General features: G+C 65.4%; 2 protein-coding genes and 1 long non-coding RNA gene across 4 annotated transcripts; 2 read left to right on the top strand and 1 right to left on the bottom strand.

The window, feature by feature from the left end:
• The first annotated feature begins 216 nt into the window (after positions 1 to 216).
• On the top strand, positions 217 to 4863 carry MYG1 (MYG1 exonuclease). Of its 2 annotated transcripts, none has more exons than XM_065862171.2 (7): positions 217 to 423; positions 985 to 1097; positions 1173 to 1332; positions 2086 to 2235; positions 2313 to 2435; positions 3319 to 3500; positions 3580 to 4028. In XM_065862171.2, exons 1-7 carry the CDS (start codon positions 217 to 219, stop codon positions 3764 to 3766), a joined length of 1122 nt encoding a protein of 373 aa, XP_065718243.2. In that variant the 3' UTR covers positions 3767 to 4028. The 2 variants fall into 2 exon arrangements, with proteins under 2 accessions (XP_065718243.2, XP_065718244.1); XM_065862172.1 differs by lacking the exon at positions 3580 to 4028 and adding an exon at positions 4737 to 4863 and having other exon boundaries at positions 218 to 423.
• Positions 4790 to 14225, bottom strand: AAAS (aladin WD repeat nucleoporin). The gene is given in 17 exon segments (XM_065862170.2): positions 4790 to 5006; positions 6180 to 6264; positions 6590 to 6671; positions 6905 to 6972; positions 7066 to 7159; positions 7726 to 7816; positions 8959 to 9019; positions 9499 to 9623; positions 10067 to 10187; positions 10285 to 10428; positions 10931 to 11029; positions 11106 to 11152; positions 11642 to 11733; positions 12315 to 12370; positions 13117 to 13244; positions 14105 to 14203; positions 14205 to 14225. Coding segments are annotated over 17 exon segments (1536 nt in total). The 3' UTR covers positions 4790 to 4883.
• Positions 5915 to 7576, top strand: LOC139825788 (uncharacterized). The gene is made up of 2 exons (XR_011735988.1): positions 5915 to 5992; positions 6935 to 7576. It is a non-coding gene; the product is annotated as an uncharacterized lncRNA (long non-coding RNA).
• Positions 14226 to 14335: the final 110 nt, after the last annotated feature.

Genomic DNA, 14335 nt, shown 5'->3' with positions numbered 1-14335 from the left:
GCGCGCAGCGGAGGGGCGGGGACTCGGGTGAACCGACGCATGCGCGAGACAGAAGGGCGCGGACCGGGCGGGGCTGGCGAGGGGGCGGGGCGGTGTCATGGCAACGGGGCGGGGCTCACGCACGCGCAGGCTGAAGGTGGGCGGGAAAGATTTGCTAGGGGGCGTGGCCACCTGTACGCGGGGTGACGCGCGTTGCCGAGGGGGGCGTGGCCACGCATGCGCCGTGCGATGCGCATCGCCGCGCGCGCCGGTCGCCTCATGGCCGCCGCCGGGAGTCCCGGGGCCGGGACCGGGACCGGGACCGCAATCGGGCCCAAGCGGCCCCGGCCCGAGCCCGCCCCCCGCATCGGCACCCACGACGGCACCTTCCACTGCGACGAGGTGCTGGCGTGTTACCTGCTGCGCCTCCTGCCCCAGTACCGGGTACGGCACCGTGCGGCGGGACGGGACGGGGCGGGACGGGGCTTGCGGCCTGTTCGGGCCTCCCCCTGCAACCGGGCGGCTCCTTCCAGGGCCCCTCCTCGGGGTACCCTCAGGTGCCCCGGCCCCCTTCGGGCTTCCCCGTCCTCTCGGGGTCCCCAGTGGCACCTGGGGCCACTCTTGGGTCACCAGGTCCCTCCTGGGGGTCCCTGGTCCCCCCCAGTCGCTCCTCGGGGTCACCCAGGGCCCAGCTTTGGGTTCCAAATCACATCTGGGGGTCCCTATTCCCCCCCCAGCGCCACCCTTTGTGTCCCTTGTTCCTCTTGGGGGTCCCCAGTTGCACCCAGGGGCCGCCCTTAGTTCCCCGGTCACACCCGGGGCTCCCAGGGCTCACACCCGGGGGTCCCAGGGCTCACCCTGAGGTCCCCTTCGGGGTCCCCATCCCACCCGGGGTCACCCTTAAGTTCTTGGTCCCTCCTTGGGGCCCAGGAGCAGCGCTCAGGGGGTTCCCCCCTCACTCGTGGGGCCTCCTCGGGTCCCCCCCCGTCACCCCCACCCCCGCAGGACGCTGAGGTTCTGCGCACCCGGGACCCCCAGCTGCTGGCCCAGTGCGACGTCGTGGTGGACGTCGGGGGCGAATACGACCCCAAGCGGCACCGCTACGACCACCACCAGAGGTGAGACCCCCCCACGCTGAACATGGGGGCCCCCGGGTGCCGGGGTCCCTCGGGGTGACCCTGCGGCCCCCCCAGGTCCTTCAGTGAGTCCATGCGGAGCCTCCGGCCCGACAAGCCCTGGACCACGAAGCTGAGCAGCGCCGGGCTGGTTTATTGTCACTTTGGCTCCCAAATCCTGGCGGGGCTCCTGGGGCAGCCGGAGGATGGACCCGTAGTGACGGCGCTTTACGATAAGGTACCGGGGAGGGGGGGCTGGGGGGCTCTAACCGCACGGTGTCCCCACCCTTGAGTCCTGGCGTCCTCGTTGGGGACACCCTTAGGTGCCCTGTCCCCCTTTGGGGTTCCCGGGGCAGCCCCTGGGGTCCCAAGTTCCCCATTGGGGTCCCCATGGGCCACCCTTTGGGTCCCACATCCTTCTTTCAGGGTCCCTGGTCCTACCCAGGTGACACTGTTTGGGTCCCCAGGGGCCACCCTTTGGGTCCTCTGTCCTTCTTGGGGGTCCCTGGTCCTACCCAGGTGACACTGTTCTTGTCCTCAGTCCCTCCCTGGGGTCCCCAGATGCACCCAGGAGCCACCCTTATGTCCCCTTGGGGTCCCCAGGGGCCACCCTTTGGGTCCCCTGTCCCCCTTGGGGGTCCCTGTTCCCACCCAGGGGCCACTGTTTGGGTCCTCGGGGTCCCCAGGTGCCACGATTTGGGTCTCCAGGGGCCACCCTTTGGAGTCCGTTTTCCCACCCAGGGCCCACCCTTAGGTCCGCAGTCCCCTTGGCATCCCCAGGGGCCACTTCTGGGTCCCCTGTCCCTCTCAGGGTCCCCTGGGGGGGCTCAATCTCCACACACCTTTCCCCGGGCCGTCCCCTTGGCGAGGTGTCACCCCACCAGAGACCCCATAAAATTGGGGACCAGTCTGTTCCCATGCGGCTGGACCCCCACCACGTCCCCCGCTGTGTCCCCCACCGTGTCCCCCACCGTGTCCCCTCCGTCCCCAGCTGTACGAGAACTTCGTGGAGGAGATCGACGCCATCGACAACGGCATCGCGCAGGCGGAGGGCGAGCCCCGCTACGCCGTCACCACCACCCTGAGCGCCCGCGTCGCCCACCTCAACCCCCGCTGGAACGACCCCCGGCCGGACCCCGAGGTGGGGGCCAGGAAAACGGGGTGCGGGGGTCACACCCCCCCGGCTCGGGGACAGCGCTGAGTGTCCCCTGTCCCCAGGCGGCGTTTAAGCGGGCGACGGAGCTGGTGGGGAGCGAGTTCCTGGAGCGGCTGGGTTATTACCACGGCGCGTGGCTGCCGGCGCGCGCGCTGGTGGAGGAGGCCGTGCGGAAACGCTTCCAGGTACCCAACTGGGGGGGCTGGGGGGCCTGGGGGGGGCTGTGGGTTGGGGGGAGCCTGGGTCCTGTCATTCCCTATGGCTGTGCAGCCCCGCTGTGTTCCTATAGCCTCACGTATGGCCAGGCGCCCCCCTGTATCCCTATACACTCATGTATGGCCATGCCTCCCCATCCTGTGCCCCTGTATGTGGCTCTGCCCCACATCCTGTTCCCCTATATCCTTATATATATGGCTGTGTACCCGCCCTGTACCCCTATATCCTTATATATGGCTGTGTACCTCCCCCATACCCCTGCATACTCATGTATGGCCATGCCCCCCTTCCTGTGCCCCTATATGTGGCTGGACCCCACATCATGTGCCCCTATATCCTTGTGTATGGCTGTACCCCACCGTACCCCTATATACTCATGTATCCTGTGCACCCCATCCTTTCTTTGCCCCTATATCCTTAAATATGGTCGTGTCCCCCCTCCTGTGCCCCTATATACTTATATATGGCTGTGTCCCCCGTCCTTTGCTCCTATATACTTAAATATGGTTGCGCCCCCCCTTCCTGTGCTCCTATATCCTTATATATGGCTGTGCCTCCCCTCCTGTGCCCCTATATTATTATATATGGTTGTGTACCTCCCTGTACCCCTATATCCTTATATATGGCTGTGCCCCCCCTCCTGTACCCCTATATCCTTATATATGGCTGTGCGCCCCCCCCCGTGCCCCTATATCCTTATATATGGTTGTGCCCCCCCAAACCCCCCCAACTCATGTCCCCCCCACAGCCCCCTGCACCAGACACCCATGGGTGCGGTGGGGAAACTGCAGCAGGGGGTGGCACGGGGGCAGCGCGGGCATCACCCCCACGTCCCCCCCGTGTCCCCCCCAGGTGGACGCCAGCGGGGCGGTGCTGGAGCTGCCGGGGGGGGGCTGTCCCTGGAAGGAGCACGTTTTCCAGCTGGAGCAGGAGCTGGCGCTGCCCGCCCCCATCCAGCTGGTGCTTTACCCCGACGGCGCGGGGCAGTGGCGGCTGCAGAGCGTCCCCACGGGGCCGCACACCTTCCAGAGCCGGTGAGCCCCCCGCCGCGTCCCCTCCCCTCCGTGATGTCCCCCCGGGGGCCGTTTGTCACCTGCCCCCCCCACCCCGCAGGCTCCCGCTCCCCGAGCCCTGGCGCGGGCTGCGGGATGAGCCGCTGTCCCTCGTCACCGGCGTCCCCGCCTGCGTCTTCGTCCACGCCAGCGGCTTCACCGGAGGGAACCGCACGCGGGAGGGGGCGCTGGAGATGGCGCGGAGGACGCTGGCGCTGCGGGACGGGGGGGGCGCGCAGAACGGGTGACCCCCCCCCCGCCTCCATCAGCATCACCCCAAAAGGGACCTTGGGGTGGCTGAGAACGTCCCCACGCAGCACATGAACAGTGGGACATGGGGACAGCGCTGTCTGTGCGGCTGGGGGGGGTCACTGGTCCCAGTCCCCGCGTTGAACTGGAGCCACCCCCGTGGCACAAAAGGAGACTTTGGGGACCCGTTTTCCTGGAGATTTTCCCCATTCCTGACGCGCGTCCGCTGCTGGGTTCCCAGTAAAATCCACTCTGCTCCCAGTGCGCTCCCTGCTCGGGTTATGGGGCTGGGGGGTGATGGGGGGACACGGGGGTGTGCGCAGCTACATAGAAAGGGCTGCAAATTGGGGCGCAAGCATCACCCCCCCACACACCCTGGGAGATGGGGAGGGGACCCAGGCGTCCTGCCGCCCCCCCCCCAACCCACCATCTGTCACAAGGAAATGGGTTCGTACCCCCTCCTTGTCACCGTGTGTCCCCAGGGGGGTTTGCCATGCCCTGGGGGGGTTGTGCCATTTTGGGGGGGGTTTTAAGGGGGTCTTGGGGATGGTTGCAGAGCAACCCCCCCCCCCCCATCATCTCTGTGCTTTAGTGGAGTGATGGCAGCGTAATCCCGGGATTAAAGGTGTAAACCAGGCTTTGAACCGCGGCCTGAGCGTTAATCCTGCTCTGGGCTCCCGTTGGCTCCCGGGCTGAGTTTTGGGGTTCATGGTCCCACAGTTTTTATCACATAATTATTTTGGATGGAGGAGACTCCAAAGATCGAGTCCAACCACAACCCAGCACCGGCACCAGAGCCCCCCCAGCCCCCCGTCTGTTCCCCCCCAGGGACGGTGACCCCAGCCCTGCCCTGGGCAGCCTGTTCAGTGCCCTTTGGGGAACAAATCACCCCAAATTTGCACCCTCAGCCTCCCCGGGTGCAACCTGAGGCCGTTTCCTCCCATTCTACCCCTTTATCCCCTCACTAAGGTCCCTCCCAGCTCCTCTTCTCCCGCCCCGACCAGCAAAGAGCGACACGCGAGGAGGAAAAGACCCGGGTTTAATCCCCCCGGAGGCGCCTGAGGGCACGCGGGTCCCGGGAGGAGGAGGAGGGTGAAGAGGAAGCCGGCGCTGGGGTCAGAGCTCTGAGAAGAGCGGCTGCTCCCGCCCGCCGGCCACGGGCACCGCGGGGCTGGCGCGGGGGACGCGGCCGCTGACGAAGAAGAAGGGAACGTGGCTGATCCTCCCTGTGGACCAGCACTGCGGGGGGGGAGGGAGGAAGAGGAGGTGGGGAGGAAGAAAGGGGAGGAGGAAGAAGAGGAGGTGAGGTGGAGGAAAGGGAGGACGCCAGGAGGTGGACGGCAGGAGGGAGAGGAGGGCGGCAGGAGGAAGAGGAGGGCGGCAGGAGGAAGAGGAGGGCGGCAGGAGGGAGAGGAGGGCGGCAGGAGGGAGAGGAGGGCGGCAGGAGGGAGAGGAGGGCGGCAGGAGGAAGAGGAGGGCGGCAGGAGGAAGAGGAGGGCGGCAGGAGGAAGAGGAGGGCGGCAGGAGGAAGAGGAGGGCGGCAGGAGGAAGAGGAGGGCGGCAGGAGGAAGAGGAGGGCGGCAGGAGGAAGAGGAGGGCGGCAGGAGGAAGAGGAGGGCGGCAGGAGGAAGAGGAGGGCGGCAGGAGGAAGAGGAGGGCGGCAGGAGGAAGAGGAGGGCGGCAGGAGGAAGAGGAGGGCGGCAGGAGGAAGAGGAGGGCGGCAGGAGGAAGAGGAGGGCGGCAGGAGGAAGAGGAGGGCGGCAGGAGGAAGAGGAGGGCGGCAGGAGGAAGAGGAGGGCGGCAGGAGGAAGAGGAGGGCGGCAGGAGGAAGAGGAGGGCGGCAGGAGGAAGAGGAGGGCGGCAGGAGGAAGAGGAGGGCGGCAGGAGGAAGAGGAGGGCGGCAGGAGGAAGAGGAGGGCGGCAGGAGGAAGAGGAGGGCGGCAGGAGGAAGAGGAGGGCGGCAGGAGGAAGAGGAGGGCGGCAGGAGGAAGAGGAGGGCGGCAGGAGGAAGAGGAGGGCGGCAGGAGGAAGAGGAGGGCGGCAGGAGGAAGAGGAGGGCGGCAGGAGGAAGAGGAGGGCGGCAGGAGGAAGAGGAGGGCGGCAGGAGGAAGAGGAGGGCGGCAGGAGGAAGAGGAGGGCGGCAGGAGGAAGAGGAGGGCGGCAGGAGGAAGAAAAGAGGACGATGCCAGGAGGAGGAAGAGGAGGAGGAAGACGTGAGAAAGCAGGTGAGGACACAGCAAAGGACAAAACTCCAAGTGTCACCATCTTGTCCTCCCCACCATCTCCCCAAGGCCACTTTCCTCCCCATCCCCTCCCCACGGGGACACCCCCAGCTCCCCACCCAGCCACCAAAGGGCTCCCGCTCAGGGACAGTGACCCCAAAAGCGCCGTCCCCCCGCGTTGGGGCCTCACCACGGTCAGGAGGGCGCCCTTCCCGAAGCACGGCTGGAAGGCCACGAGCTGGGGCCGCGCGTCCCGCTCGCCGCGCAGGAACCCGCTGGAGGGGGAGAACACAGCGCGGTCACGGCCAAACGCGGCCCTTCCGCGGCACCCGCGGTGACACCGGGACCTTTGGGGACGCGCCGGGCGAGGGCGGCGCAGAGCAAAGCGGCTCCAGGTAGATAACGGATAAGGCGGCCAAAACGCAACGGGTTTGGGGGTAAAACCCCCAAAGTGGGAGCGCAGGGTGGCAGCGTCTCCACTGCAGCCCAGGGGATCGCTGGCGTGAAACCCCCCAAAATCACGAAACCCCCCAAAATCACGAAACCCCCCAAAATCACCCCAAACCAACATGAATGTCAACCCGGAGCGAACGGCCGTACCAGGGCAGGAGCTCGAACACGGGGCTGTTGCGGGTGCGGAACACGGCGATGAGCGTTTGGCTGCCGGGGGCGTCGCGCCGTCCTGAGGGGACAGAGGAGCCACCGCGATGTCCCTTGGCCCAGGGACAGGGGACACGGGTTGGGGTGTGGGGGGTGGGACACGACAGCGGTGCCTTGAGGGGCGCGGGGTCCCGGACGCGGCTTTTAGAGCCCTTTGGGGATTTAAATCCGGCTTTGGCCGAGGGGGCCTTGGTGCCTTTTTTCCCCGCAGAAAGGGGGATTTGGGGCAAATGGGGCACTGGGGGCGGCCCTCACCTCTGACGATCACCGCTAATCTCTCCCCAGTGGGATCCCACGCCATGGAGTGGATTTCTCCTCCGACCCTGGAAAGGGGCACAAGCGGCAGCGAGGTCCCCGCCGTGTCCCACCGAGGGGGGCACACGCGGCCACGGCCCCCCCGGTGCCGCCAGCCCCACCTCTCCTCCCCGTAGAGCGTCTCGAAGGTGGTTTCGGACAGATCTGCCACCACGGAGGCCGTTTTGGAGCCTCCCACCTGCCCCTGCATCTCCCCTGGAACAAAAAGCCCTCGGTTACATCCCGGTACCGACAGCACCAAGGACCCGACCCTAAGATCTATGAGAAAATTAATAGGAGATAAATAATCAAGGAGAGACCTCATTGTAGAACAAAACCTACCCCGCAATTGAGAACTGAACCACAAACAGCTGATTATCGAGTGATTAGCGCTAAATTGTGTGGGTGTGCTTAACCTAAGCCAATTTGGTTCATGAGAACATTGTTTTAATATAAAAATACAGCTCCTCGGTGAAGGCCACGAGGAGAAAACCCCTATTTAATTTACCTTGTATGCAAATATTGTAACTAATCCGTCCTACAGGCCGGTCCTGAGGGTGTGTTTCTAATGATAAGATTTTATATAAATGATTGAGACTGGGCTGCTGGTTTGATCCGGCATCCCGACTCTAATCAATGTGTAAAATGGGCTCGTTCGCACACAGACCGGGGTGAAAACCCCTGATTGAGGGTTTTTTGGGGAAAAACACGGCCAAGAAGAGAAAAATCCCATCGAGCCACAACCAAACAGCAAAGAAAATGGGTGGGGGGAACGGACTCACCATGGGGCTCCGAGAAGGACAGGGAGTAGATGACGGATTCCCCCAGCACCGAGAAGAGCAGGCGGCTGCCGTCGGGGCTCCAGCACCCAGCCTGTGGGACACGGGGCCCTGTCAGCGCCCAGCACCCACCCAGGGGGCTCGGGAGGGTTTGGGGGCTCTAGGAAGCAATGTCGAGCCTGGGAGGCAAGAGAGACACAGGCGGGCCCGTCTACCTCGGGCCGGGGGCGGGCCCGTCTACCTCGGGCCGGGGGCGGGCCCGTCTACCTCGGGCCGGGGGCGGGCCCGTCTACCTCGGGCCGGGGGCGGGCCCGTCTACCTCGGGCCGGGGGCGGGCCCGTCTACCTCGGGCCGGGGGCGGGCCCGTCTACCTCGGGCCGGGGGCGGGCCCGTCTACCTCGGGCCGGGGGCGGGCCCGTCTACCTCGGGCCGGGGGCGGGCCCGTCTACCTCGGGCCGGGGGCGGGCCCGTCTACCTCGGGCCGGGGGCGGGCCCGTCTACCTCGGGCCGGGGGCGGGCCCGTCTACCTCGGGCCGGGGGCGGGCCCGTCTACCTCGGGCCGGGGGCGGGCCCGTCTACCTCGGGCCGGGGGCGGGCCCGTCTACCTCGGGCCGGGGGCGGGCCCGTCTACCTCGGGCCGGGGGCGGGCCCGTCTACCTCGGGCCGGGGGCGGGCCCGTCTACCTCGGGCCGGGGGCGGGCCCGTCTACCTCGGGCCGGGGGCGGGCCCGTCTACCTCGGGCCGGGGGCGGGCCCGTCTACCTCGGGCCGGGGGCGGGCCCGTCTACCTCGGGCCGGGGGCGGGCCCGTCTACCTCGGGCCGGGGGCGGGCCCGTCTACCTCGGGCCGGGGGCGGGCCCGTCTACCTCGGGCCGGGGGCGGGCCCGTCTACCTCGGGCCGGGGGCGGGCCCGTCTACCTCGGGCCGGGGGCGGGCCCGTCTACCTCGGGCCGGGGGCGGGCCCGTCTACCTCGGGCCGGGGGCGGGCCCGTCTACCTCGGGCCGGGGGCGGGCCCGTCTACCTCGGGCCGGGGGCGGGCCCGTCTACCTCGGGCCGGGGGCGGGCCCGTCTACCTCGGGCCGGGGGCGGGCCCGTCTACCTCGGGCCGGGGGCGGGCCCGTCTACCTCGGGCCGGGGGCGGGCCCGTCTACCTCCCCGCGGGGGCGGGCCCGTCTACCTCCCCGCGGGGGCGGGCCCTGCCACACTCGGGTGGGAAATGCCAGCCCCGCGTCTGACCTGGCAGCGTCCCGTGATCGTGGGCCAGCGCTCGCACGTCCACGTCTGAGCCTCCCACACTCTGGAAAAGAAACGGAGCCCGAACTCAGGGGTGAACCACCAAGATTTGCTGCTCTTAGGACAAAATGCAAGACGTCGGACCCTGTTTTATCCCCCTCATCAGGTCCAGGAGGCAAAGAATCCAGATCTGCTCGGTTTAGGAATAAATAAAAACTAATGAAATAAATAAACAAAATTAAATTTTAAATAAATAAAACAGAATAAATAAAACAAAATGATTAAAACAAAATAAGTGAAACGAATGAATGAAACCAAATTAAATAAAACAAATTAATAAAACAAAACAATATAAAGTAATCCCCTGAAACAGCCAGCACTTTCTGTTGGCATCGGGCATCATCCTCCCAGCAGCTGTATCTCAAGGTTATTAACAGCTGGATTTAATGACCTTAAAGGTCTCGTCCAACCAAAATGATCCTGTGGTTATAAATAAAACCAATAATAAGGGCTGAAACCAAACACGTGGGAGGGGGTGCTGACCTGAACACGGCCGAGGGGGTGGCCGCCAGGACCTTGCTGCCGTCCGGGGACCAGGACAAGTAGGTGACGCCGCCACCCCCGAACCACGGCAGCTGGACGCAGCTTTCGGTGGAGACGTCCCACACCTGCAGGAGGGGACAAGGGGACGATGGGGACATGGAACCCGAGGAGGGGATAAGGAGGAGAACGGGGACACGGAGGCCCGAGGAGGGGATAAGGAGGAGAATGGGGACACGGAGACCCGAGGAGGGGACAAGGAGGAGAATGGGGACATGGGAACTGGAGGAAGGGATAAGGAGGAGAGTGGGGACACGGAGACCACAGGAGGGGACAAGGAGGAGGGTGGTGACACTGGGACCTGAATGAGGAGGAAATTAGAGACGGAGACAAGGAGGATGATGAGGACACTGGGAGCTAAATGAGCAGGACAACGACACAGGGACCTGAGGAGGGGACAAGGAGGAGGGTGGTGACACTGGGACCTGAATGAGGAGGAGGATGAGGACACAGAGACCCAAACAAGGGACAAAGAGGACACAGGGACCTGAGCCACCCCCCTGGGACTCACCAGCATGGCCGTGTCGGCCGGGGACGCCGAGAGCAGCAGCTGCCCCCCGGGAGCCCAGGCCAGGCTGGTGACAGGGCTGTGACCGGGGTAGGACAACACCTGGGCGCAGCCGGACGAGGGCCTGCAGGGACGGACACAGAGAAACACAGCGCCGGGTCCCCTGTGTGAACCCCACGGGGCTCCAATCCCCCCGCGCGGGGACACGCGCGCGTTGTCACCTGGTGGAGAGGGAGGTGGGGTCCAGGTGCCACAGCAGGACGCAGCTCTGGCAGGCGACGGCCAGGATGGAGGCGCAGAGCGGCTTCCAGGCCACGGCCGCCACGTTCCGCTGCAGCCGATGCTTCAGCGAGGGGACGGTGACGCTGCCGGAGGGGAGGGACGGGTGACAAAGGGGACAATGGGGGATCGAGGGTCCCCACTGGCCATCTCCTGGTGTTCCCCCTCCAGCTCGAGTGGGAGGAGGGGGGGATGTGTCCCACTGTCACCTGCATCGCTTTGGGGACAGAGACCCCAGCCAGGTGACACCAGCAGCTGGGAGGTGGCACTTGGTGGCTTGAAGGGGGGGGATACGGGGAGGGAACAGGGGGACCTGGGGACAAAGGGGACTTGGGGACACCCCGAGGTTGCTCTGCCAGGTCTGTGCGCCCGGGTCGTCCTGGGGGCTGCAGAGCCGGGATGGGGGGAAGAAAATACGAAGCGTAAGGAAAGGCAGAGATTTTTGGGGACATCCCCAGCGAGGGGACAGACGGTGCTGGGGACGGCAAAGCCCCAGCGAACTGCGGGGCAATGAGGGGCTGGGGGAGCCCTGGGGCCATTCTGGGGGGCAAACGGGGAGCAGGGGGTGCCCACACCCCCAGCCCTCACCTGCTGGAGTTATAGACCCGAACGGAGTCGTCCAGAAGAGCCGCGGCGAACTTGCTGGTGTGGGGGTGCCAGGCGAAGGCACGGATTGTGCAGCCGGCCCTGGGGGGGGACACGGGGACACAGCGGTGAGGTTTTGCGGGGTGTCGCAGCCCCCCGGTACGGCGGTTGGACTCACCAATCCACAGCCTGGGAGAACGTTGCGATCATGTCCTCGGTGCTGAGCTGTGGGGTAAAGAGTCAATGCTGAGCAGTGAGGGCCTCCCTGCACCCAAACCCCCCGCTTTTCCTCTCCCCCCACTTGGATTTTGGTCCCGTTTCTGCCTTCCCAGCGCCCGCTCTCCTCCCTTTGGTCAAGGGGAGCCACGGATTCCCCCAGCAGCAAGAAGAGCAGGCGGCTGCTGTGGGGGCTCCAGCACCCCGTGTGGGACACAGGGCCCCGTCAGCACCCAGCACCCACCCCGAGGGGGCTGGGAGGGTTTGGGGGCTCTGGGAGGCAACGTCTACCCTGGGTGGGAACAGCCTGGGGAGGCAACATCTACCACCGGGAGGCACCATCACCCCGGGAGGCACCGTCTACCTCCATGGGCAGGGGGGAAGGTCCCACCTCCCACCCAAACCAGCGCCCCCACACACACACTGTGGGTGTCACTGCGGGTGTCACGTTGTCCCCGCCTTCCCAAGAGCGAGGGTTTAACCCCCAAAAGGACTCACGGAGAGGTGTGGGAAGAAGGAGCCGTGCAGCGAGGAGAGCCAGCGGCACAGGGCCAGCAGGAACCGCGACGTCGTGTTCAGCCACTGCGGCCCTGGGGGGACAAGGGACGTCAGACACCAGGGACAAGGGACACCAGGGATGTCAGGGACAAGGGACACCAGGGACAAGGGACACCAGGGACAAGGGACACCAGGGACACCAGGGACACCAAGGACAAGGGACACCAAGGACGTCAGGGACACCAAGGACATCAGGGACACCAAAGGGAAGGGACACCAAAGGGAAGGGACACCAAAGGGACGTCAGGGACACCAAAGGGACGTCAGGGACACCAAAGACAAGGGACACCAGGGACGTCAGGGACACCAGGGACGTCAGGGACGTCAGGGACACCAAAGGCAAGGGACACCAAAGGCAAGGGACACCAAAGGCAAGGGACGTCAGGGACACCAGGGACGTCAGGGACACCAGGGACGTCAGGGACACCAGGGACGTCAGGGACAAGGGACACCAGGGACAAGGGACACCAGGGACAAGGGACACCAGGGACACCAGGGACAAGGGACACCAGGGACGTGGGACACCAGGGACACCAAAGACAAGGGACACCAGGGACATCAAAGACAAGGGACACCAGGGGCATCCCGGTCCCCATGGGCACCCCGGACTCACCCTCGTCCTCAGCAGCGGCCACCTCTGCGAGCAGCCCGCACAGCCCCACGTCCCGCCTGGAAAACACCCGCCAGCCCTCGTGTGACGGGGACACCGAGCTCAGTGTCCCCAAGAACCTGTCTGCGCACCCCCAGAGACGGCGGCTCCAGCCCTGCCCTGGGCAGCCTGTTCAACACCCCACAGCCCTTTGGGGCAGAAATCACCCCAAACTTTCAACCTCAACCTCCTTCCCCAGCTCTGTTCCCTCTCTGAACTCACTACAGCTCCTCAAGCTCTTTCTTCTCATGAGGTGACCCTGGTGCCGCCATGTTGAGCCCTGAGGTGATTCCGCTGCCCCTGGAGCCGCCATTTTGTGGGTTTAGGTCATCTTGATGCCCCCAAGGGCATAATTTTGTCAGCTGAGGCGATCCCGCCACCCCTGGGGCCGCCATTTTGAGCCCTGAGGTGATCTTGGTGCCCCTGAGGCCACAATTTCATGTTTTGAGGCGATTTTGGTGCCCCCGGTGCCGCCATTTTGAGCCCTGAGGTGATCTTGGTGCCCCTGGGGCCACCATTTTGAGCCCTGAGGTGATTTTGGTGCCCCTGAGGCCACAATTTCATGTTTTGAGGTGATCTTGGTGCCCCTGGGGCCGCCATTTTGAGCCCTGAGGTGACCTCGGCACCGCCATTTTGAAGCTCCCAAAGCTGCCCCCGGGATTCGCGGTTTGGCCTCTGCCACCGACACCCCCAGCCCCTTTTCCAGCGCTCCCCATGGGATTTATTCACCGAGCGAACGGGTAGGTCAAGGCTGCGTTGCACCCACCATGTGCTGAGGCAGCGTTTCCAAAGGGCCTCGCGGTGGTGGATGAAGGCCGGGCGGGCGCTGGGCTCCAGGCGGCCGGGAGCCTTGAGGGTCTCCCTGGGCAGGGTGGGCACGGGCAGCTCGGCCACCTGTGGGGGACACAGAGAGCAAAGAGCGGTTAGCACAAAGATGGTGAAGGGATAGGGAAACACCCTGGGGGGGGGAGTCTGGCACACACACAATCCCAGAGCGTCAGGGGTTGAAGGGACCTGGAGGGCTCACCCAGTGCAATCCCCCATGGAGCAGGAGCACCCAGCTGAGGTTCCACAGGAACCAGGCGGGTTTGAATGTCTGCAGAGAAGGAGACTCCACAACCCCCCTGGGCAGCCTGGGCCAGGCTCTGCCACCCTCTCCAGCAGTTCCCTGTCCTTCTGGAGCTGAGGGGCCACAACTGGACACAAGATTCCAGGTGTGGTCTCCCCAGGGCAGAGCAGAGGGGCAGGAGAACCTCTCTGACCCACTGACCACCCCTTCCAACCCACCCCAGCTACCATTGGCTTCCGCTGGTCTCCCATCCAAGTACTGACCAGGCCCGACCCTGCTTAGCTTCCCGGATCAGACGAGATCAGGCATTCTCAAGGTGATATGGCTGTATACATTATATATATATGCATATGTATGTGTATCTATATGTTCCCCAAGTCTATCCTGATAGTATCTGAACTAAACCCTGTTTTCAAGGGCAGAGCAGAGGGGCAGGAGAACCTCTCTGACCTACTGACCACCCCCTTCTAACCCACCCCAGGTCCCATTGGCTTCCTGGCCACAAGGGCCCAGTGCTGGCTCATGGTCACCCTGCTGTCCCCAGGACCCCCAGGTCCCTTTTCACCGCTCCAACAGCTCATTCCCAACTTACACTGGAACCTGGACGGTGACCTCGGGGTGGGGGGACAAGGCGGTGACACCCCCGCAGGACGGGGGCTCCCTGGGCCCGGGGAGGGGGCCTCACCTGGTTCTGGAAGGGCAGCGGGAGCTCCGAGACGCGGCCGCAAACCAACGCGTTGTTGAACTCGTAGAGGGTGATGTCGCCGGGGGGCGGCGGGGGGGGGGAACAGCGCTAAGGAGCACATGGCGCCGCAGCTCCTGGCGGGGGGGCGGGCACACACGTGTTGAGGGGCTGAGAGACGCGACCCCCCCGCTCCGTCACCCCTCACACCCCCACCCCGGGTAAACCCCCGCC

This window comes from Patagioenas fasciata, chromosome 28, assembly GCF_037038585.1.
Source record: "Patagioenas fasciata isolate bPatFas1 chromosome 28, bPatFas1.hap1, whole genome shotgun sequence".
NCBI classification, from domain to species: domain Eukaryota; kingdom Metazoa; phylum Chordata; class Aves; order Columbiformes; family Columbidae; genus Patagioenas; species Patagioenas fasciata.
This window is presented reverse-complemented; position numbering and strand designations above follow the sequence as displayed.

Bases quoted from the DNA above. Each gene is read 5' to 3' on its own strand.
- MYG1 (XM_065862171.2), top strand. From the start codon at position 217: ATGCGCCGTGCGATGCGCATCGCCGCGCGCGCCGGTCGCCTCATGGCC. The intron at 1,098-1,172 runs GTGAGACCCCCC...CGGCCCCCCCAG, and splicing joins CGCTACGACCACCACCAGAG to GTCCTTCAGTGAGTCCATGC. The intron at 2,236-2,312 runs GTGGGGGCCAGG...CCCTGTCCCCAG, and splicing joins ACCCCCGGCCGGACCCCGAG to GCGGCGTTTAAGCGGGCGAC.